The sequence below is a fragment of the Podarcis bocagei genome, assembly GCF_964188305.1.
Source record: "Podarcis bocagei genome assembly, chromosome: 9".
In the NCBI taxonomy this organism is placed as follows: Eukaryota; Metazoa; Chordata; class Lepidosauria; order Squamata; family Lacertidae; genus Podarcis; species Podarcis bocagei.
Window position 1 is genome coordinate 17,719,317 of NC_138134.1, and position 24,398 is coordinate 17,743,714.

General features: G+C 39.8%; 1 protein-coding gene across 4 annotated transcripts in view; it reads left to right on the forward strand.

Annotated features, from left to right (window-relative positions):
• The window catches only part of TBC1D1 (TBC1 domain family member 1), an 83,814-nt gene that overhangs the window by 31,998 nt on the left and 27,418 nt on the right, over nt 1-24,398 (forward strand). For all 4 annotated transcript variants that reach the window (XM_081207606.1, XM_081207607.1, XM_081207608.1 and 1 more), the window contains 9 exons: nt 10,075-10,608; nt 12,993-13,082; nt 15,844-15,948; nt 16,135-16,267; nt 17,419-17,510; nt 18,270-18,380; nt 19,378-19,506; nt 19,915-20,001; nt 23,386-23,660. In XM_081207606.1, the coding sequence (XP_081063732.1) occupies nt 10,075-10,608; nt 12,993-13,082; nt 15,844-15,948; nt 16,135-16,267; nt 17,419-17,510; nt 18,270-18,380; nt 19,378-19,506; nt 19,915-20,001; nt 23,386-23,660 (1,556 nt within the window). The remainder of the gene's footprint in view (nt 1-10,074; nt 10,609-12,992; nt 13,083-15,843; nt 15,949-16,134; nt 16,268-17,418; nt 17,511-18,269; nt 18,381-19,377; nt 19,507-19,914; nt 20,002-23,385; nt 23,661-24,398) is intronic.

Consider the following 24,398-nt stretch of genomic DNA (forward strand, 5'->3'; position numbering starts at 1 on the left):
AAGCCTTTCCCTTAATTCTGTTCTAAGTTGATAACTTTTAATAGTTACTATGCTGTGCTTTTCAATAACCTTTCCCGTCTCTTTTTGACTATAGCATTAACCATTCTAAATCAATTCATTAAAAAAATTCTTTGAACATTTGGAATTCGTGGGTGAAAATATTAGCCCCTTCTACACCTGCTCTATTTTGGGTCATCCTTTTCCCTTTGTTGACAAATATTTCAAATTTAAAGAGTGGAAAGCATGTGGCTTACTGAGACTCAAAAGACATTTTCCATCAAGACACTCTGGCAAACTGTCTGCAAAAGGCCAAAGGCCTGGCATTTTCCCAGATGTTCAGTAAATAAGGGGGAAAGGCTTAGGTCTCCAAATAATAATAATAATAATAATAATGCACTCAGTCAGCAAAAGAGGGCCCCACAATTTGCAGCATTGTTCTTGAAAATATCACAGGTGTGAGTGTTGGAAGCAGACTGTGGTATTACAGTTCCAAAAGGGGCAATGGAACTCATGGACTGCCAAACATTTCCAGGCAATATTGGTCCAGATTAAAGAAGTTACCTTGGATTAACAACTCTTTAACACCAAACTGGGAGAGGGTGCAGGGACACAATCTGGCTTGCTGATGGTGGTAATGCCAAGACATGGCAAGGCACTGGAAGAGGATTTTTAGGACTCTGTCAGACCTGGGCAATTAATAGATCACATTAGAATGCTCTTTGGTACAGCAAGGTTAGAGGTAGCTAAGGACGTTAAGGAGCTCACGGATAGAAAGGTTGTGGAACATTGTCAGTAGAAGAACTCATACATAATAGCAGAGAAATAAAAATATGGTACCCATTTATAGTTTAATGGCATTAAAGATTCATAATCTGGAACATTTTCACAAAGTGTGCTGCTCTGTATCCCATTTTTAGGACCAGAATACAAAAGTCTTATAGGGAGTTTTCTCTCCTAAATTATGTGCAACAAACATGTAGATTGTCATGTATGGCAGCTGCATGTACAGGTGTTTCACTGCATTTATCCATAGTAGCAGTTGACTTTCTGGAATGCATTAATACATCTATGCAGTTTTTTTAAAAAAATAGAGCCCATGAAAGGCTCTGCATGTGTGTGTAAGAGAAAGAGAGAGGAGAGAATGAATTTCAGTCCTCTGTATTGATGAGCCAGAGGGGCTGCACACTTTATATAGCATTCACATTTGCCTTAAGTGCACTGGTTTTACAGCAATGTTGCCTGCAGCAAACATTAAGTGTGTGAAGGCAAATGCATACCTCTGCCTCCTCAAACCCCACATTATCTTTTATACCATACTCAGATTGTACTTTATCCCCTCTGCGACAGGGCTTTTCTGCTTTTGACAGTAAACCTGTTTGCCTCTGTTCATCTCCCAATCTGTTATCAGCTACTTCAGCCTGTTTTTTACTAGTCAGCAACAGTGCTAAGCAGAGAGGTACAAGACTTCTTTCACACATGATCAAGCTAAAATTGAAAACAAACAGGTAGAGAAGCCATGCAATGGTTATGGCTTCAGCAGGGTATGCTTAGCTGTCCTACTTACTTTTAAAAACACACACACACACACACATTTTTCATAAACTTGCTTTGCAAAATATGTATAAGTTGTGTTAGTAGTTCAACCTGAGAAGGAGAAAAACCCCTGTAATTGGTCTGTATCTTCTCTGTGTGCAGCTGACCATCATTATCCTCCCTTGAAATGCTTGTTTGGCAAACATGTTCTTTATCTTCCAAAGGAATTTGATGTTTGTTAAAGAGAGACTCCTCCACCATTAATAACTTGCATGCAGGAGCCAAGAAAATGGCAAGATCTTGCCTCTGGATAGCAAAATATCACTTTCATGTTTCCATTGCTCTGTGTCACCATCCATACTGTTGGGACTGTTTTAATTCCCACAGTAACTGCTGAAGTGGCTAATAAACATAGAGAAAAGAAATGTATAACAATCTCCATAGTATTTGCAGGATCTGAATATAGTAAAGTATCATGGAAGAGCAAAAGATCCCTAGGCAGTTACTGTTTATGGAGCCAAACTGACCTTTGAGAGACACTGGATAAACAGTGCTTTAATTATCATTTTACAGCACTAATGTGAGAGTTACTGAGCCATTTCCTGTGTAACCTGCAGCATGAAAGCTCAGAGACTATGACCTCAGTCATAGGGAGGAGAGAATAGATACTTCATCTTGCTCCTCTTCACTCCTAGCAGCCACAGCCTGCAGGGATCCTTCTTTTTTCCTTAGCCAGCTTTTCATACTGTCACTGGTATCATGGCTGCCCTATATTGAACCTTTGTCAATGCAGTAGTGGACCAGGGACCCTGCTCTGTCCTGGATTTTAGGCAAGTCAATCGAAAAGTTGCTTTGGGGTTTTCAACAACAGCAACAACACCAACGCTCAACAACTTTTGGGGTGTCTTTGTCTTTACTTTTTGAAATATGGCAACCCCGTCTAAACAGATTTTGACTAATCTGTTTTACATATGAATAAACCTACAGGGAAAACTGTGGCCTTTGAGGAACTGTTAAGACTACAACTTCCATTATCTCTGACCATTGGAGTCCAACATTGCTGTCTGGGATTGATGGGAGTTGGAGTCCAACACCATCTGAATGGAAAAAGGTTCCTCATCTTTGGTTTATCCTATTTATATGAACACTGGTTTTTGAATTTGTAAAGACTTGCTAGTGCTTGACCAGTTATAAAAACACAATGGTCTGTGCAGCTGATTCTGGCTCGAGATCAGCTTGCTCATTTGGGAATCAATATCGATACAACAGTAGCTCCTTTGAGGAATTCACTCTTACTTCGTTTAAATGATTTCAACGAGACATTGAAAATAGGAACATGAATTATTGAAATGGTGACTCGTAAAAGCTCCCTAATTAGAATTGTAAAGGAAAGGAGCGATCAGGATGATAAAAGAGGGGTTGTAGGAAAGAGCCATAGCATCAGGTCACCCTCAAACACAATAATTTAAAATTTAACAAATGACTACTCAGGCTCAATCCCATGCACGTTTTGGATTGGATAAGTCTCAGTGAACTCAGTGGTGTTTGCCTCTTAATCGTCATGTATAGGACTGCAGCCAGAAGGCTTTTAGCATTTGTTTTGCTCAAATTAGTCCATTTCCATTTTAATGTAACCTGAGCAATGCCCAGCTATTGTGGATACTCCTCTAAACCCTCTGCAGACCAAGGGGTTTTTTTGGGTAGAAAGAAGAACATATCAAAATCTGTGCTGGATGTCATAATCTGAATCCTGTACACATCAACTGCCAGAGGCTGATATGGATGGAGTTAAAATAGGGTGGCTTTATCTTTTGGCTGCCCCAGGTTAAAATGGGCACCCAGAAACTCTTATTTTCAAATGCCCTATGATAAGCAGCATGCGCCTTTTACATTTAAGAAGCAGCTTATATACTGCTGGCTACTAGTCATTCAGTCAGGGAGAACTAGCACCCAATATAGAACCACACTGCATCTGCAATAGCATCTTCATTTCTGCTATGTTCCAATGCTATTTTCCATGCAGAAATAAATGCTGTTAACACCTGTTCTGCCCCCCCACGCACTATCAGCTTGGAAACTGCACTTACTGGATTGTTATTTGTACAATATAGTAGTGTCAGCAGAGACCATCAGGAGATGGTCAGGAGATTCTTGGGTATGGGAGGGGTGAAATCTCCTCAAGTAGTTCAGTCTGCTAGATTTCCTGCTGTTAAAGATGGTGATCTGTACGTTTCCAAAACATGACAGTAGCCTATGTAAAACAGTACAAGCTTCCTGTGTGTGAGGTCAGGTGTTTAATCTTGGCATCTGCACTTAGTTTTGAGTTTAAAGGGCTTTTAGAAACCTCTGCCTGACATCCTAAAGTGTTGTTACTAGTCAAAGCCGATAGTCAATACAGGCCTGACTCACAACAAGACAGCCTCTTGTATACTTAGCAATGGCTTAACAATGAAAGAGGGACACTTTTATTTTCTTTCATTACTATTATTATTATTATTTGAATTTATATACCACCCTATACCCGGAGGTCTCAGGGCAGTTCTTTTTCTAGTGAGAGAAGCCAACTTTATTGATTCCTTGTGAAACCATTCTTTAAAAGGACACCTGCTGTCAAATCCTTAGAATGGGGCAGGTGCATCCTCTCCATCACTAGGGCTGTTTCCTGTTCTAATTATAGGACTAGAAACCAGGGATTATTTTTTTCAGCCAGAACTCCCCGGAATTCTGTTTCGGCACCTCTCAGGTGGGTGCCATTGCCATTGCAAGAGAACAAGGGAGGTGTTCATGGTGAGTTCCAGCGCCTCATTTTCTAGAAAAACAACACTGCTAGAAACTATAGAAAAAGTTGCATGGTAAGGCTTGCAGGATATATTTTTTAAAAGGGTTCCAGTAAATAGCAAAGGAAGGCTACAGTGTATCCCTGTGTCCCTTAAACAGCTTTACTGCTTCTTCTTACTTGACTAATCCAAAACATACTACAAACTGGTAGCTGGTACCATCTGTTGATTGAGCAACAGAGAGTCTTAAGGCCTATGAAGAATACTTGTCTCAGTTCCGAGAATGAATTGGGTTAGTGCTGAGTTAGAACTACACCAGCTTCCCCAATCTTTAACCATCCTACTTCCTCAAATGATGATAAACTCTAAAGGACTCCAGCGTCACACTGATTTCCTAACTTTACTTTGCCATTTACCAAAAGCAACTTTGCCATTTAATAGGAACATAAAAAATAGCCTTATACCGAATCAGGCTGCAGGCTTATCTGGCTCACTGGCAGCAGTTCTTCAGGTGGGCTCTTTCCAGTTCAAAATTCCAGGGAACGAACCCAAGGCCTTCTACATGTAAATTACCCGGTATGTCTACCACTAAACAATGGCTCTTTCGCAAAGGAAAGGTTCAGTGTGCATTTGCATGTAGCTTCCCAAATAGTTGTGCAGTTAGAAAATGCACATGCCCTATTCCAAATGCATACATCTCTTTCTTAGTGACTTCACCAAAATGACATAGGCTTATCTCACCCCACGTAATGCTTAACAATCTCCCAGACCATAACACCTTTTTACATAACCAAGAGATTTGTCCTTCATTATACACAGATAATATAGCATAGCTCTAACATAGCAGGCAGTTGTAGATTACAGGTTAAAGGTGGTCTACAGCAACAATCAATAGTTCCTGAGTTAGAAATGAAAGCCCCCTCTATTCTTACAAGAAAAGTTAACTGAAAAATTAGCCCCAGGGTAAAAAAGGTAGGAAAGTAAGATAATAGGTCAAGGGAGACTCAGATAATTCCTGCTGCAGTATAGAACAGAAAGTAGGGCAGGTTCCTGCTTGTCCTGTCCAGAGAATGCACATCCTGTATCTAGAACTGACAATACCCAGCAGCTAGTGTACTGCTGGATCTGGGACTTTGAACTGTGAGCAACCTGGTCTTCTAGAAATTGAAACAACTCTCACTAATGTAGGCACAGATCTAAAAGTATTATATTTGATGCATGACAACTTAATGCAGTATATTCCTAATGCGCTCCTAAATGCACACTGAATATTAAATGGTTGATTCCTGAAAATGGAAAATAAGGTTAGGAACCTAATGTCTTAGCTGTTGCTGATAATGTGTTTTTGAGAGCTAGTGAAAAGGAAAAGAGGTAGCAGAAAATTTGTGGACAAATACTAGGAGATGCTTGAAAGAGTTTTCTTGAAAAATCATTTTTTCCCCTCTTTCAGTAATGAACTGCATAATAAAATGCTTGTCCACAATCAGTGCTGTTTGTCCAGTACTGTGTAAATAATCTATTAGGTATACCCATCATTCTGTACTTAATCCATTCTTGGCACAGGTTCTGCCAATACCAGATCTGAAGCTCCTCTGGTTCAGTGTCCTCCTATAGTTATCAGCCAATTCCCATCCTGAATGGATTGTTTAAAACGTTGCTTCTCAAAGCAGTGTGAAGAACTAATCAGAGTTTTTGACTCAGAAGGTGGCCTCTTTTGTGGTAAAAGCTTCCAATCTCAGGAAAAGATATCTGTAATTCATTTCAGATTATGCTTCCAACTCTACAATTTTATGATTCTGTGGTAGAGTTTCTGATTTTTTTGAGAGACGAACATTCTGACACATGTCTCACCCATTTTTACATTTTTAGTTTTGTTTAGCAAAGATCTAATAAAAACTTTCTCATCTAGCTGTACAAACAAACACATACTCTCTCTCTCTGTATAATATATATATATATATATATATATATATATATATATATATATATATATATATATATATATATGCTTTCGTAGATTTTCACGGGTACAGGAATGCAGGTTTTGGTGTCTTCGGGTGTCTTCCCGTGTAAGAGTTACACGGGAAGACTCTTACACGGGAAGACACCCGAAGACACCAAAACCTGCATATATATATATATATATATATATATATATATATGTAGGTTTTGGTGTCTTCGGGTGTCTTCCCGTGTAAGAGTTGGGGTGTCTAGGCGACGTTTCGACGAGGTCTCACTCGTCATCTTCAGGCTGGTGCTTTCGGCTTCTTGTTACTAGAACAGAGCTCTGTTCTAGTAACAAGAAGCCGAAAGCACCAGCCTGAAGATGACGAGTGAGACCTCGTCGAAACGTCGCCTAGACACCCCAACTCTTACACGGGAAGACACCCGAAGACACCAAAACCTACATTCCTGTACCCGTGAAAATCTACGAAAGCAAATATATATATATATATATATATATATATATATATATATATATATATACACACACACACATATATATACATATATACACACACACACACACACACACACACACATATATATATATATACACACACACATACACTTTTATGTAGAGTTTTAAGCATATTTTATTTTGTTCTCTTTTGATGTGGTCTACAGACTAACTTAAAACATTATATTCTATTTAAAGAAATATTTCTGCTTCCATAATATAGCCTTCCTCCTGACATTGAAGGGCAGGATCCTTTTCTTAACACTGCAAACAAACTCTGGATTTTCCCTCACCATCCCTCAGGTTGCATAAATTTTTCCTCGTGCTATATTAACTGAAGAGAATGCAAACATCAGCAGCCCACCCACTGTGGGTTTTCTGTTGCTTCTGCTTTGTTTTTTGAAACTCAATATAAAGCCCTGTGTGGACAAGCCCAAAGTTTCCTATGCGCTGGGAGATGCACAGTGATGTTGTTTTAACATTGAAGGAGCACCCAAACATGAATTCTGTGTTTACCTGGCTTTCTAAGGATATGTCAGTGCAGTTGCAGGTCAGACAAATGAGGAAGATGAAGGTGCAGCCAGTATTGAACAGAATCAAATGCTACTTTACCCATTCTAGCCTCTAAGTGTAGGAAGGCTTTTTCTCCCCTGTTAGTGTGACTTGGTCCCCTGCAGCCCTCATTTTTGGCTAATGCTGTGTGGGGATGCATCTGTTTGATTGCTGCGTAACATCCCACAGGTTATGGCTAGAATCCTGACAGAATATCAGTGCCTTGATCAGATAGTTCTTTGTATCAAACGTGGATGCATATCTCCTAATGCAATGTTCATAGAGTACCGTTTGACTGCCAGATAGTAAGCAGTAGGGAATAGAGCCAAGGCTGTTGCTGGAGCGTACTACTGTCTTTGTGCCTAGAAGACAGAAAGAGGCTTGGATTTCTAACTCAGGAGCTATTGCTTGCCACTGTGGGTCACCTTTAGCCTGTAATCTACAACTGCCTGCCTATAAATTGCCTGCTTGTTACCTACAGCAAGTAATTTTGTTAGAGCTATGGTATATTTTCTGTGTATAACAAAGGACAAACCTCTTGGTTATGTAAAAAGGTGCTATGGTCTAGGGACCTAGATAAGCCTGTAGTTTGATTCACTTTAAGGCAGCTTTTGATGTTGAAATCATTATTTACAGTCCTAAATTAGTGATTGTGGGTCCTAACTATAACATGTATGAAATGGGAAGTTGTGTATTTAGAATTACCTGAACCCACAGTTATTTGCAAAAGAAAGTTTATAAAAATAGCAGTAGTATTTCATCTCCTAATTTTTATTGGAGGACGACAGGGTCTTTCTCAAAGGAAAAAAGCATTATAACATAAAACATGAGCATTCTAACTTCGCATATTGGTCACAGGCAAAATATTAAAACTCAGTAGTACTCAGAAGTTTTGCCTGGACCAAATAAATGCTAGGTACTTACAGCATTGTACTGCTAATACTAAATATGGGTAAAGTCCTCATTCATACCAGCCTTAGAACAATGACATTTTTTCAGTGCCTTTTTTATTTAAATAGAGCCATCAAAATTGCATGTCATTTTACAAAGTGCAAGAGGGCAAGTTCTGCTCTTACTCAGCTGCTTTTTTTAAACAACTACTTAATATTAGTTCAGAGTGCAACCAAACTGTATGTTGACTGAGTCATGCACCATGCTCAGAGAATGAAGTAATTCTTCCTGTCTCATTTTCAGACCATTCTTGTTTCCTTATTGTAATCCTCTGACTAATGCTATCGAAATATGTCTGTTATCTATAAAAAGACCTTCTGAAGTCTTTGTCAAATCCAGAGGCAAATATTTTCTATTACAGTTAAGGATGAAATTTGCACCTGCATTAAAAACACACACACACACACACACACACACACACACACACACAAATGAATGCACGTACAAAGGGAAAAGAGTTTTCCAGAAGGGATTTTGTTTGATGCTTTCTGGGACATTATTTCTCTAGTTATGTAGAGAGATGGTTCTAAGAGCAGAAGTCTTACTTTTTTACTCCTGCACTGCTTGTTTCACCATTCACTCTGAGCAGCTACATCTCTGTTCTGAAAAGCTGCCTTCTATGGAAAGGAGGGTATAATCTGAAAAAGGTATGTATTTTACAGGCTAATACCATCAAGTTTCGAATCAAGAAAAATATTTTTAAAGCCAGAAAATTTGGTGTGATTTCAGTGTTACGTTTGTGGTTTGGGAGCTACTTCCACATGCTTGGTTCCTTGCCATGCCAGTAACTTGTTAATACCAGAATTATGTGTGTGGGGGTAATTGACAAAGTTGCTTCCCATACTGCTATCACCCCTTCTTAGGGTACAGCAGCCTGGTGTGGGCAGTAATATCATCTGGCCATCTCATATGGTCCTGTTTGTGAACAGCAGTCCTGCTAGACCAGGCATAGGCAACCTTCGGCCCTCCAGATGTTTTGGACTACAATTTCCATCATCCCTGACGACTGGTCCTGTTAGCTAAGGATCATGAGAGTTGTAGGGCCAAAGATTGCCTATGCCTGTGCTAGAGTCATGCATTTGGCTTCATGTTTGAAAATTGCATTTTGCTGAGCTATATTTACTTTTCCCTAAAGACAATTGTCTTTGTTTATGACTGCCTGAAACTCCTTTCATACCAGAACATACCCATGCACACACATACTCTGGTCCTAATCCAAATACATTTTCTCTTGTTCAGGAACAGGAGGGCATTAGGTATGCACAAAGGTTTGCTGATTTCCCCTTATGACAGCAGGCCCTAAACATCACATTAAGTAGTTCTCAAGAATACATGCAGCTACCATTGTTCAAAAACACTGAAAGCAATGGGTTTTAAAAATAGAGCACAAACAGCTTTGGGATTAGAGTACATAAAAAAACCCCATGCACATGAGGAATACTGTGCATAGCGCTTTGGATCTTAGCCTCTGTATTCCAGGACAAGTTCACACACAAGCATGTATGTCACTTGATTTCTCTTCACTCAGTGTTGATAACTGGCAGCTTAATGTGTGATCAGATTTCATTGAAAATCTTTGTGATATGATAATCCTCTCTGTTGGGTTAGATCTGTGCTGGCAAACTACACATATATTGGTTTTCCTTTAATGTTGGGGTGGCCAAATAATGAAGATGCCTCTAGCTTCCAAAGTTAATTTGTACAGTGGTTTTTCTGATTCACACATCACTTTCTGTCACTTTTAAACCCCTACGTTCTTCCTCTTATTTGAGTGGCTCTGATATTGCCGTTTTCTTGCAGGTGCCTGAGATCATAAGCACTATCAGACAAGCAGGAAAAATTGCACGGCAGGAAGAGTTTCAGAACAACCTCTCAGATGTGGAAGATCCTTTTAGCAAAAAATTTGAAGTGCTATTCTGTGGCCGAGTGACAGTAGCGCACAAAAATGCACCTCCAGCCCTCATAGATGAATGTATTGAAAAATTTAATGATGTTAGTTATACCAAAAACTTGGATTCTGGTCCATTGGCTCAACAACATGAAACTGTCAACCATTCTGGAGGATTTTCCATAAGTGATAAATTCCGATCCGTCTTCCAACCCTTAGTTAATGAAGAACAGGAGAAAAGGCCGATGCGGAAATCCTACTCTCAGCCCGGACTGCGTTCTTGTGCTTTCAAGAGAGATTCACAAACAGGTTGCCTGAAGACAAGTAACAGCTTTGTCAGATCCTTTGATGAAGATGCTGTTTCTCTGAACTTAAAAAGTCGATTTATTCATGGGCAGAACGTTCAGCCAACGGATATTGCTGGGAACCGGATAATGTTGTTCACGGTAAAACAGAGTTGTTGTGTTTAATTGATTAATTGCATTTCTTTCCCACCTTTTCCTCCAAGGAGCTCAAGGTGGCATACATGGTTCTCCTCTTCATTTAAGCCCCACAACAACCCTGTGAGGTAGGTTAGGCTAAGAGGCACTGACTGACCCAAGGTTACCCATGGCAGAGTGGGGATTTGAACCATGATTTCTCAAGTCATGGTCCAACACTCAGTAACCCCCACACCGCATTGGTTCTCTGATACCATCTCTGAACACTGGATAACATGATTACAGAATTGGATATCCAGAGCTTTTGTGTATTGCTGCTGGCTGATTTGAAGTTAATTGAGTTCAGGTGTGTGTGTGTGTGTGTGTGTGAGAGAGAGAGAGAGAGAGAGAGAGAGAGAGAGAGAGAGAGAGAGAACAGAGAACAATGGAGTGCTTTCTGTTTAGTGTAGCATAAATCTGCATCACTTGTCCTCAAAGCCAAACTCAACCCTACAGGATCACAGCTAAAATTTATTTTCTGTGCTGTGGCTCTTGAGCTTGTAGCTCCATCAAATGCACCCATTTAGCACTACTCCTTCCTGTATTTGGCATTTTCCTTCTTCTTTTTTTAAGGAAATAGATATGAAGTAATAAAGGGAAGTACTTTGGTTCTTGCAGTTCCTCACCACTGAGCAACTGCACTGTGTCCTCACATATACGGTAGTTAGAATTAAGAACCTGTGCTAATTGTAGGTCTCTATCAATGTAGAAAGTAAGCACAGCTCTCCCCCCCCAAAAAAAAAACCCACCACATCTTGAAGCTTACAGACTATGATAGTAGTCCTGTAAAATCTCAAGCCTTAAGCTGGCATTCAGTACCTGATCACACCCTGTAATATTCCATACTGTATCTACCACATACAAACTATGGCATGTGGAGCAGCTTCAACATACAGTGGTACCTCGCAAGACGAATGCCTCGCAAGACGAAAAACTCACAAGACGAAAGAGTTTTTCGTTTTTTGAGTTGCTTCGCAAGACGAATTTCCCTATGGGCTTGCTTCGCGAGACGAAAACATCTTGCAAGTTTGTTTCCTTTTTCTTAAAACCGTTAATACTGTACCCAGGGTGCATTGCTTGAAGAGGTGCAGTTGCAACTTGACTTTGAGGAGCAACTCATAGCACGCGGTGTGGTAGCCTTTGTTGAGGTTATTGAATTCCTATGGGAAACCGTGCTTCGCAAGACGAAAAATTAATTAATTTCGTCTTGCGAGGCACCACTGTAACTGCATTTTAAGTAGCCCTTGTTTTGTGTATGTGTAGGCCATGTGTAAGATAGAAGCCTAAATGTATGTAATACTTTTAAAGACCTTCCGACTAAAATTGGGCAGAACAGAAGACTGGCTAGGCTTCCCCTACGAAGCTCTGCTTTAACAGACTGTGAGGTAATGTCTAAGGCTTAAAACAGCCTTCTTCAAGCAACTTCCCTCCACAGTAGTGTGGATTGGTTTGGGATATCCTGGAGTAAATTATGTTACAACAATACCTGAACACTTTAATGCTCTGGAGACAATATGACTGCACGATGCAAGTGCTCGCAAACAAGAACCTGTCATTCACACATCAAATTCTTTAGGTAAACTTTTGAAACAACCTGAAAGGTATAATGTTTGAAGAAGCCCTCTGTCATTTACCTTCCAGTAACACTAGATTATATTGATCAATTAATGTTTAACCTGTTTTAAGTTTCATAGACACATAAGATGGCACTGTTTCTCCCAATATGCCAGCTCACCAGAGAGAAAGAAAATGAGCTAAATTTGTGGGAAATACTGACATTGCATTTTCATTCATGATTATAACTCTGACTTCAGTCTATAACTCAGAAAGTTTTCTGAGGTGCATATGGAACTCCTGTTAGAGGCAGGTGCACATAAATGGAAAAACGTAAAGTCTCCTCTTTTGAAGTTACTAATGAATGATTGTGTGGAAGCTCTCATGCGTACTGTGGATCTTTAGGGAGAGGGAACATAGCTCATTGGTAGAGCACATGACATCTCCAGTTAGAACAATGAGGTAGCAGGTAATGTACCTGGCGAATAACAGCGCAAACAGTATGATGCTAGATGAGCAAATAGTCTCATTGGGTATAAGGCAGCTCCTTTTGTGCCGTGTGCAGGGTTGGGCTAAATTCCTAAACAACTGTGGTGGTGGTTGTTACCCACCCTTCACCCGAAGGTTCCAGGACAAGTTACAGCAATCTAAAATACAATATGAAAGTCCTAGTTTGCATTGTGGCTGATTTGTCATGCAAAATTCAGCACACCCACTACAGTCTCAGAAAATCATATTTTTGTCTACAAATTATTTTGAAGGACGCAACTGACTAATATTTTGTTTATTTTTTTCAGATTGGCCAGTCTGAAGTTTACATCATCAGTCCTGATACCAAAAAAGTAGTTATTGAGAAAAGCTTTAAGGAAATTTCATTTTGCTCTCAGGTACCAAGCTTTTGATTTCTTCTTGGTTCTTAAAAACTTGGGTGTTGTTTTCCACAACAGGGCAGTGGTTTTCTCCCACTAAATTCCATTACACCATTTAACAAGCCAGGATCTTTGCCCTAAAACCAGCGTATGACTCAAAGAAGGGAGGGGACATGCAGAGGAATATGTGGCAATGGTTTATAAAGTTTTGGGTGATCATTTAGGTGCAGGAAATAAACTGCTAGGGAAGAAAATAAACTAAAATTTGAGTGAGCAGAAAGTAACAGTTTTTTTTACAGTTAACTTGTAAAAACTGCTCCCTTTAAAATCTGATCTCTGATGGAAGGACAGAGTGATTTTCTTATCACTTAAGAAATGTGTGTCAGGGTAGATTTCTAAAACCATTGTAGTGGCGACCTTTGCAGTCAGTATGTGGTAGGAACACTGTAATATTAGTATTTCTGTCTCATTTGCAATGAACTACTTCAGCATATTTCCCCCCAGCAATTAGGGATTCCCTCCCCAGTTTGTCCAAACCATGAAGGCAGCAAATCTCACTGAGTGTGACATTCCTTCAAATAACCAAGGACTGTGTTAACCCCAGTACGTTTGAGAAGATTGCCTGCAGTGGATCTTGAAGTAAATTAACACAAATCCCAGAAATTTTCTTTCTAAAGGAAGTTTGTCAGACAGTAAAGGAACTTTTGTCAAAGAGAGAGAGAGAGAGAGAGAGAGAGAGAGAGAGAGAGAGAGAGAGAGAGAGAGAGAGAGAAAGCTGTGAGTCAGCACTTAGCAGGTTGCCCTCAAGGTCAAAATTTAGCTTTCTCAGACCAACAGGAAATAAATTCCAAATTTAATGACCCAACTCCCTCTCCCAGTCCTTTGGATTGCTTAACTAGTGGCCCAACCAATGGGAAAAACTGTACACATGCTCCTGTTTGCTGTCTCTATAGAAAGGAGGGCATATGCTACAACTGTACATCCTCCCTTGGACACCAGCCACAGACTGTTTCCATGGTAACTGTTGGCAGTGATGCTTTAAGGCTTGAAGATGGGAAAATCATTCTGTTTTGCTTCTGTTCTTATGAAACAAGATTCTATAACTTGAGATGCACAACCTTAATGGATATTAAAATGTAAAAACCTGAGAAGTTTGGGTTTATGAAAGTATTTACCCAATTCCTCATGGATATCATTAATTCATTAACAATTGTGTTGTATGTTTTAATGTTCCAAGGTCACATGGGAACAATATCTGCCTGTAGGCACCAAACTGTACCTATAAAAACTATTATTTTGGGAGCTGTATTCACTGCCATGCTCTTTTGCAGTGTTACTGGCCTTGAATTACATTGAATCCTAAAACTAGGGATATTCTATGCTACATAAGCATTGTCTCCTGCATTTCCTTGTTGCTTAACTCATTCATCTTTTACTTCTTGTTATGTTTGCCAAGTCAGAGAGTCTTCATTTCTTAATCATGTTGTGTTTTGTTGGGCTCCTGGGCATCTTAGACTTAAAGCGTTAAAGCTCCCATAATGCAACACAACTTGCAATTAGAGACATGCAGTTTTCTCATTTATTGATTTTACCCCATCTTCAAATCTAAACTGGGGCGTTTTGTCAACTGCACCCCTTAAGAACTCCAGGGGGTTGGAAGCATCTTAGCTCAGCTAAGAATTAGACATGGGGTTCACCTGCACCAGCATTTACTGAAGCAGGGAGCTTCAGTGTCTTCTGAGTGTCTTCTCAGTTGAGCAAGTGATGCTTGAGGGTTGGTTGGTTTTTTTTAAAGTTCTCCAGATATTTTGTCAACTCCACCACGTGATCAGCAACATGTGGGCCTAACTTTGTTTGTTGGCGAAGAAATTAGTTTCTGTGCTTTCATGTTTTTGAAAGCAATTGGCTGGCTGTTCTCCTTTTAATATCTTGGGAACTTGACTGCTGACAGAAGGAAGGGATTGTGGTTTTTTTCCATGAACAAAATGGAAACTTGAAGGCCGCTCTTTGAAATGTCATCCAGTATATGGCTCTCTGGGCTTAATGCCACTCAACCTACTAATTACTTTTATGTCAAGCTGTGGGCACTGAGATCCATACCAAGCAATGGTATTGATATTCTGCTTCTCTTCTCTCCCTCTCTCCTTTTAAGAAACACGTTAATCTCTTCATTAGAAATTAGAAATGGATTGGATTAGATCCAGACTACATTAGCTTCACTTAACTTCCATTAAAACCAGTGGACTTAAGTCAGGACTTCCGTCCCATTGGTCTCAGTACAAATCAAATGCAACTAAGGAACAGTGTACAGTGGTACCTCGGGTTAAGAACATAATTCGTCCCAAAGGTTCTTAACCTGAAACTGTTCTTAACCTGAGGTACCACTTTAGCTAATGGAGCCTCCTGCTGCTGCTGCTGCCGCACCGCCGCCAAACGATTTCTGTTCTCATCCTGAGGTAAAATTCTTAACCTGAGGTACTACTTCCGGGTTAGCGGAGTCTGTAACCTGAAGCGTCTGTAATCTGAGGTACCACTGTAATCCAAACACAAGATTCACTGGGCTGAGGCAGTTTAGATTTGCCAGTCTTGGGCTTTCATTGTATAATATGGGTGGGTATATATATTTTATTTCCCAATGGATTACTTTTATTTTCCTACAGTTAATATTTATTTTGCATGCCTTTCACAAAAGTTTGTATGTTAAGATGCTGCTTAGAGGACTAATTACAAGTCTTTACCTAGCCTTTATGAATCTTTGATATAATTGTTTCTATTGTAGGGAATTAGACATGTGGATCACTTTGGATTTATCTGCAGAGAGCCTTCGGAAAATGGAGGCTTCCATTTCGTTTGTTACGTGTTTCAATGTACAGATGAAGCTCTGGTAAGAACCTTTAGAAATCAAAAACAACAAAGAGGTGCTGGACATAGAATGTCTTCTATATAAGGTTCTTATTTACTCTGAAGCTTGATATTTGTCACTATTGGGCTAATATAGAATAGCAGTTAATACATTGTTCATTAGCCTTCTTAAATACCAGGTCTTCACCCCTAGTTTTCTTTGCTCCAGGTTGATGAGATCATGATGACTTTGAAACAGGCTTTTACTGTAGCTGCTATACAACAAACTGCCAAAGCACAAGTCCAGCTCTGTGAAGGATGTCCCATGCAGTGCCTGCATAAACTCTGCGAAAGGATAGAAGGTAGGAATTATGCAGCATGGTACATGTTTGTTTTAAAAAAAAATGTGTATGGATTATTGCTAAGTAAACAATCAAGCATGAAGTGCTTTGCCAAACTTATGTGTATTTAAAAACAACTTTGCTACTTGAACAGTACTCGAGAAGTCTGGATAAAAGTCCTTGTCTGGCAAATATTTGCATATTACAAGGTCCAAAATACTAAAAACATATTTTCCAACAATTTCATGTGCTGGATAGAAAAACTGGGGGCAAAATAGGCCAAGAGGGTGTTGTTGAGGTTGGTTTTTTTGTTTTTGCAAGCCCAAAAAAGGGTCTTTGTTTGGTTTTTTAAAAAAGTGTTAGGTATACAGTCGTACCTTGGTTTTCGAACAACTTAGTTCTTGAACACAAACCCAGAAGTGAGTGTTCCAGTTTACGAACTGTTTTTGGAAGTCATACATCCGATGGGGCTTCCATGGCTTCTGATTGGCTGCTGGAGCTTCCTGCAGCCAATCAGAATCTGTGCTTTGGTTTCCAAACATTTTGGAAGTCGAACGGACTTCTGGAACGGATTCTGTTCAACTTCCAAGGTATGACTGTACCTAGGATTCTTTTAAACTTCAGAAGGGATTGTTCCTCATATCTTAAAGGACTGGTTGAAAGATGGTTTTGGCTGTAGCTAAACCAGTGCAGTTTGCTTAGCATCAAACAAAATGTCTCTACTTGGTTCTCTTCCTCCAAGTTTCAGCAGGGTTTGTTCAGGTGGCATCCATAACCAAGTCCCCAGTGATTGGCTACTGTCTGGGTCTTCTTCCTCTTCCAAGCTTATTCTTTTCCCTTGCTTGTGAAAGCATAGATTGTGGTCACAGTCACTTCAGTTTTTTTGGGGTTTTTTGCTTCTCTGCTTTTCACCTTAGTGTGGTGAGTGTAGTCCCTGTCTGGAAAACTTATTTTAGATGGACATGACTTTGTGAATATTGCCTGACTAGGTATTGTCATTGGGTTGTATCCAACTAAGTGATAATACTCAGAATAGAACAATTGAAATCAGTAGATGTGACGGACTTAAAACTATTGATTTCTGTGGGTCTACTCTGAATTGACTGTAGCCAGATACAACCCGTCTAAAATCATTTTGTTTACCCTAAATTTGTTTGCCTGTTACTTGTTAGGGTTACATCCTTCTAAAACTAAACTAGAAATCCAAAAGCATCTAACAACGCTGAACAACCAGGAGCAGGCCTCGGTCTTTGAAGAAGTTCAGGTAACCGTCTTGCCTGTTTCTTGTGGAAGGGGTGGGGTGGAACAGGAAATATGTCCTTTAAAGTACTCAGATATTTATTATGGTGGATCAAAATAAACAACAACAGACCCTTGGCTCACTAGTGAAAAATACTGGAAATTCTTTTTTAAAATGTTGGAAATTGTAAAAGAGAGAGAGAGAGAGAGATTTCTTATGGAGACAACTAGATTAATATTGGGAGCTGGGATTGCTGCTTCCGGCATTCCTTGGCAATTAATGACAGAAGCAACTGATCACAGTAACTGACTTCACACACTTCTGTGGTCCGCATATCTGCTCTTGTCCAAAGAAGTGTGAAACCATGTAGAAGCCCAACAGGGCTTGCTTTTCTCAAAACAGCAGGGCCACCCACACTTCCATGTTACATGGCAGGCTATCCTCTCTTGTTGTAGTCATATCTTGAAATCTTCTGTCTAAATCTGTCAAGGGGGCAATTTATTTATTTTTGCCTTGATCCTGCTTGTATCTTCACTCCACTGTGAATCGCCTGTTTACTTATTTATATGGGGCAGTGTAATCCCTTTTTCTCGGCTTGGGTTTTGTTTTTGGAGTTTTTTTTTTTTTTTTGCTAGCTAAATTTGTTTAGTTTGTGATGCTGTTGCCATCTACTGGTATTTTAGGGTACAAGCAGAAATTTAACCATACAATGTCCTGACAAAATTTAAGTAATAGGGCAAAATCTGGATGGCTAATATAGATGTTCCCTTTTTCCTATTGCAGAAAATAAGGCCAAGAAATGAACAGAAGGAGAATGAGTTAATAATCTCTGTCCTGAGAGTTATGTATGAGGAAAAGCAAAAGGATCATATCCACCTTAGTGAAGCCAAGCAGGTAGGCAATTGTAAATCCCTCCCCCCCTTTCTTATTGCTGGAAAAGATCTATTGGTGCATACAATGAAAATGCCTTTTCTATAAAGGTCTGCACATGAGACCTGATCTGTATTTTCTGAAAACATGTGGCATAGCCCTCCTTGGAGGATCACATATTTAAATGCTGCCCTGTATAACTCGCATGTATTTTGTTGTGTGAATTATTTGATGTGTTTTTTTGAACTTATTGTGTATGTCAACAGCTTTGAGATGTGTGTGTGTCTGTGTATAGCGCAAACTGGTGTATAAATGGATCATGAATTAAAAATGAAATTTAAAAAATATAAATCCTTGCATTTAGATAACTAGCATGTGCAGGCTAACTCAACCAGTGAGAAGTAGTAAAGTGTCTATTTTGACATTGCACTGAGTGGTGCATACGTGCCATTGCAAAGGAGGAGAGAAAGCAACATTAGTTTAAGCAGAATGCTCTCCTGTGGCAGTAGCTGTGCACTGAATTGAACAGTAGACTACAACACAAGTGCAAGCCCGCTTGAACCTTTGCCGTTATTTTATGCAAGGATCCATATTTGACCCTGAGTACTTTCTGTGGCAACCATCTTCTCCAGTAACTGGATACAGTCTTTACATTTCCTTGGAAATACTACTTTCTTTCCCCTCAACCATCTGGCTCTCAGTTCTGACTGCCCAGAAACTTGTGCACAAGAAATAAATGCAATCCAAATTGCTGTCTCTAGGACATATTTTGGGGTGGGAGCTGATTTGAATGGAGGGGAAAGCTTTCCTTTCCTTGTGTAAGGGGAAAAATCTGATCCGTGTAACAAATATTTAGCCTTTTAGAACTTTTTTGTTCCAAGTTAGTTCTAAGTTCAGAACGGGCGTCATACAAATTGTGTGACACTTCTAGAAAACATGGAAGGATGTCTTCTATCGAAGCTTGTTCTATTTGTCCTTATTCTCTCTTTTTAAACAAATGTTTGTTATTTTAACTTTCTAGACGTCACAGTCGTCAGTAGAGGCCATGGGAAATGAGATGCCAAGCAACACACCCCGGTTCAGACTGGATATGTTGAAGAGCAAGGCTAAAAGGTCACTGACGGAGTCATTAGACAGTATTTTATCTCGGGTAAGGCTCTTTAATTTTGTTATCTTATGTCTGATGGCATCGTATATGTTAACTGAAAGAATTTTTTAACATAGTGCAGATATCCAGTAATTTGATTGGTGATTTCTTAAAATAGAAAGGAAGGAAAACATTGATGACTATGCAAAAGGTTCACTTATTAAATTAGTACTTGGCGGTCATGCTTTTGCTGGTTTCCAAGTTGCTTGCAAATATCAGTGTGAGTGACCTTTTTGAAGGAGGCTGTTGTTTCTTATGCAGAGCAAGGCTATTCTTAGTCCACTCAGGAAATTAAATTTAATAATGATCTCAGCACAGTGAGAACTTTGGGGGGTTATTGCAAGGAATCGTATGAATTTTCAGATTTCTTTATATATGTGTGCCTATATAATATGAGGATTTTCTTGGTAGGGGAATAAAGCCAAAAGTCAACTGGAAAGTTCTGGAAGTATTGATTTGGACAGCTCCTTATCTAGCACACAAAGCACAACAAGTAAAGTAAGTGAATGTCAAAACATAAAAAGTAACAATATATGTTACAATTTTAAAATTATTTCCTAAAAGGCAGGTGGCCCGTTGGGGGCACACAGTTATATTATTAAACAGTGTTGAATTTTATTTTGAAAACAATGAACCATTATATTTGTTATCAAATATAATGGGGGGAAAATAGTGGGGGGAAAATAGTTTGCTGCTCTATAGCTCTCTTGGCTGCTCATATTTCTGTAAGTCACACCTGTATAATTTCTAGTACATCAGTGACCTAAAAGTTTACAAAAACATACCTACTTGATCATCTGGATAGGATTCTTAGTCATCTCAGGCACTGAATTGACAGTTATATAAAAACCTAGGGCCTGCAGTTCCCTTCATTTTTACTTCCTTTTTTAATAATAATTTTTATTAGTTTTCAATTATAGTCCAATAATAGCCTCATTTTAACAATACCAATTTATAATACAATTAGTACCGTATTTTTCGCTCTATAACACGCAGATTTTTGCTCCTAAAAAGGAAGGGGAAATGTCTGTGCGTGTTATGGAGCGAATGTGTGTCCCTGGAGCCGAAAAATGAGGCAAAAATCAAACCGCGCTTCAGGGAGAAGGGAGCTCCGTGAGACAGGAAGCTGCTTTCCTTCATTCTGCCTCAGGGTCTTACTGCCCACCCTGCTCTGTTTCGTTGCTGTGTTTGCTCAAACGGAACAAAGAGCAGGGAAAGCCCCTCCCCTCCAGGCAAGTAGAGAGGAGAGCAGAGCGTCCAAACAAAGAGCAGGGAAAGCCCCTCCCCTCCAGGCAAGTAGAGAGGAGAGCAGAGCGTCGCTCTATCCTCTCCCTGCTCCGGAGGGAACAATGTTTGTGAAGGGAAGAGAGATTACAGGTTCGGCTTAAAATTCTGATTTGACTTCCTGCTTTTTGTTTTTGGAGACACACAGCATTCAAATATGCTTTCTTCCATTTAAAAGGATGAAATCCTTAAACAGTGTTTTGCCTGTAAATTCATGCGATCTGGAAGATTACAGTGTCTGTACCTCTTAAGGGATGGCAAAGCTTAGGTTTCGCTGCTAAATAGTTCTTAATGCAGTTAAAATGCTTTCTTCTGTCATGCTGGTGGGAGGGAGAGAGAGAGAGAGAGCGCGCACGCTGGCTGGCTTGGGTGGGTGGATGGGGGGAAACTTTTGCCTTCCTTTCCTCACGTTATAGCCCTCTCCTGCATTCTTAGCCTTCTGTGTTTTTCCTTCCCTCCCCACTTAAAATGTGGTTACAAAGCATGGATCCTCAGGATCTTTGCATTGGGTCACCCCAAATTCACCATCAGAGCACACAGCATGTCCATGGCTACAGCCTGCCCCCCCAAAATCACACACCCATTGTTGCCTGGGGCTGCAATGGTGCAAAAACGTGGTTACAAAGCATGGATCCACATGGATCCTCAGGATCTTTGCATTGGGTCAGCCAAAATTCACCATCAGAGCACATAGCATGTCCATGGCTACAGCCTGTCCCCCCCCCAAAAAAAATCACGCACCCACTGTTGCCTGGGGCTGCAATGGTGCAAAAACGTGGTTACAAAGCATGGATCCACAGGGATTCTCAGGATTTTTGCATTGGGTCACCCCAAATTCACCATCAGATCACATGTCTGTGGCCACAGCATGAAGCACAAAAATGATACGTCCACTGTTTCATTCAGAATATTTTTTCCCTTGTTTTCCTCCTCTAAAAACGATGTGCGTGTTATGGTCAGGTGCGTGTTATAGAGCGAAAAATACGGTAATACCAATTGTTCAAATACCGAATTATATAATTTAGATAAAGTGCCCCCCCCCCCGCGTGCTAGATTTGATGATTTTCTTTATTTCTGCATTCCAAAATCTTATTCATTTCAAGTACATTCCGGACATAATAAGCCTTATATAACAACTGCAATATTAATAACTTCTATTCGTGTTGACACATTAAATGAGTTCTAAAACTAGAAGTTAGGAACTCAAACTATATCCTTGTTCTTCCTGTGTGTGCCATTTCTGTCCGTGGTGTTTCTTCCTGTCCTTGTAAGATGTTATGTCCTTCTTTCCCCCGGTTGTTGCTGTTATCCATCATGCCTTGGGTGGCGCTGATATCCCATTATTGTTGAAGAAATTTCTCCATCACTCCATCCTGTGCTTCGTTTTTTTGCAACTTTAACAACAGCTGCAAATGTCACTCTGTCCCAGTAAATTACCTGTTGTCACCATTTCCCCTCTCATCCTGGGAAGAAGAATGGTCTGTCGAACTGCATATGACTCAATAAAGAACCCTTATCAGTTCCTTGGCAGTTCGCAGACGCCTTTCATCCTTCCTTCCAACTGAAGATATATGAGCAATTATACTTCCAATTAAATTAAATTCTAAGTCCTCTTAGCATTATTCAGTTCACTTCATAAATAATAAAGAATGGGGAAGAGTAAACCTTTTGCAAAATAGAGCTTCCCTCCCTTTTTCCCCCTTTTTTTTTTACACACACAGTTCCATTTGATATTATTTTCCATATTTATAATCCAATTTCTTCTATCCTGGTTGTACAAATATATTTTGAACCAACATTCAGAGGAGGGTTGCTGAATCATAAATGTAGAAAAGAAAACTTTAAATAAAGAAACTGTAGACTCCCCTCCCCCCACATCTTTTGCACTGAATGGAGTCTTATCTTAAGTTCAAACCTTAAAGTCCTTGCAGTTGGTTTGTTCCACAGTTTGCGATCTCATCTCTTCTAGCATGTGCCTGTACTTTAGTCCAATTAAGCCCTGATTAACAGGAGAACCTCTGCTTCTTAATGGAGGTGTTAGAGGGTTTTCGACAGGCGAAGTGCTTTTGCACTCAGCACCTCCCCCCCTTCATTTCATGCTGGAGCAAGAGCCAGGTACCGAGACAAACTGTGAGTGAAGCCCATCCCCCCCCCAGTCCCTGGGGGGAATTTGCAAGAATAATTACCTTCAATCATCCTTGTTTTTCCTTTGCCAATGATCTTCTGCTGTTGTGGGGGCTGCCTCCATTGAGGCTGAGCAGAATCGGAAGCCCCTTCTTTTTAACTTCCTGTACATCTCCCATTCCAGGCCAGACTTACCTTCTGCAGCATGAGTATTTTGTTCATGGTTCAATTCATGTTTCAGATAAGCTTATGATCTGTAGCGTATGAATAACAACATATTCTTGGTAAACCCTTCTGGGCTTCCCAAACAGGAATGAAACTTCATTGGAACTATACATGCAGACAATGGAGAAATGAAATTGCAGAAGTGCAGCCAAAAAGCATATATGATATGTGCAGAGCAGCCTGAAAAAATTAACAGTTAGCACTTCTATGCCATGCTTAATTATATGTGCATATATTTTATGTTGACAGGAAACATCTCTGTTTGAGAAAGAAGACCTTCCCCCAGAGAGCCCCCTCAAGGCAAATGGATCTGTAGGTGATATCTCAAGTGAGCTAGAAAGCCTGTCTACTGAACAGTCTGCAAAATCAGCTTACCAGGGATTTAGAAGACGAGCTAATACTCTGACCCATGTGCCAACTGAAAGCCAGGAAGCCTCAGAACCCACTGAAGCATCTCCAACTGTTCCCCAAAGGAAACTTATGAGGTATCATTCGGTGAGCACAGAGACTCCAAACCAACAAAAGTAAGGCTAAGTTTAAAACAGGATGCTGTTGGGGGAGAAATTTGGGCTAAATGTTTTAAGGTATGTCCATTTTTAGAGAAAATGAGATCTCTGGATAAGTCTGTCTCATATATCCAACCATAGCATGTTTCTGGACATAAATGTTAAAATTCTCAGATAATGTGACAAAGTGTTTTTCTATAGCAGGATGTTTTATAAATGAAACGTCAAAAAAGTCTTTGGGTAACTCATCATTTGAAAACTTTGACATCCTCTCTGTCGCATTAGTGCTCTTACTCATTGGGAAATATGAATTAGCTCTTAGACTTTGAGGAATATTTGTATCAAGGTCCATGATTCAGACACTAGAATCCATGAATGGACTGTTTTACTTGCAGGTGTTTTCCTGTTATCGTCTGTTAGCGAAGTGCATGCAACTAAAGAAAATGCATGCCATTTCCTTTCCAAGAACAGTATGGGAAGTTTGGATAGTACCTACAGAAATGAAGGCTAAATATCTAGTTACTACAAATACTTGTAAATTGAGCAGGAGGAGGGATACATTCCTCTATTTGCTGATAGAGATTGGAGCCCTGTCCTATTTTGCCCAGTTGATTGCATGAAATGCTTTTATATTTGCTGATTAACACTCCTCATATTCTTGTGTCAGTATACTTCATATGTTTTCTAAATATTTGCACATGTTAGCTGTGTGGCTTTGCTAAAAATGCTGGTTTACGCTGGTTTGCCAGGCATATC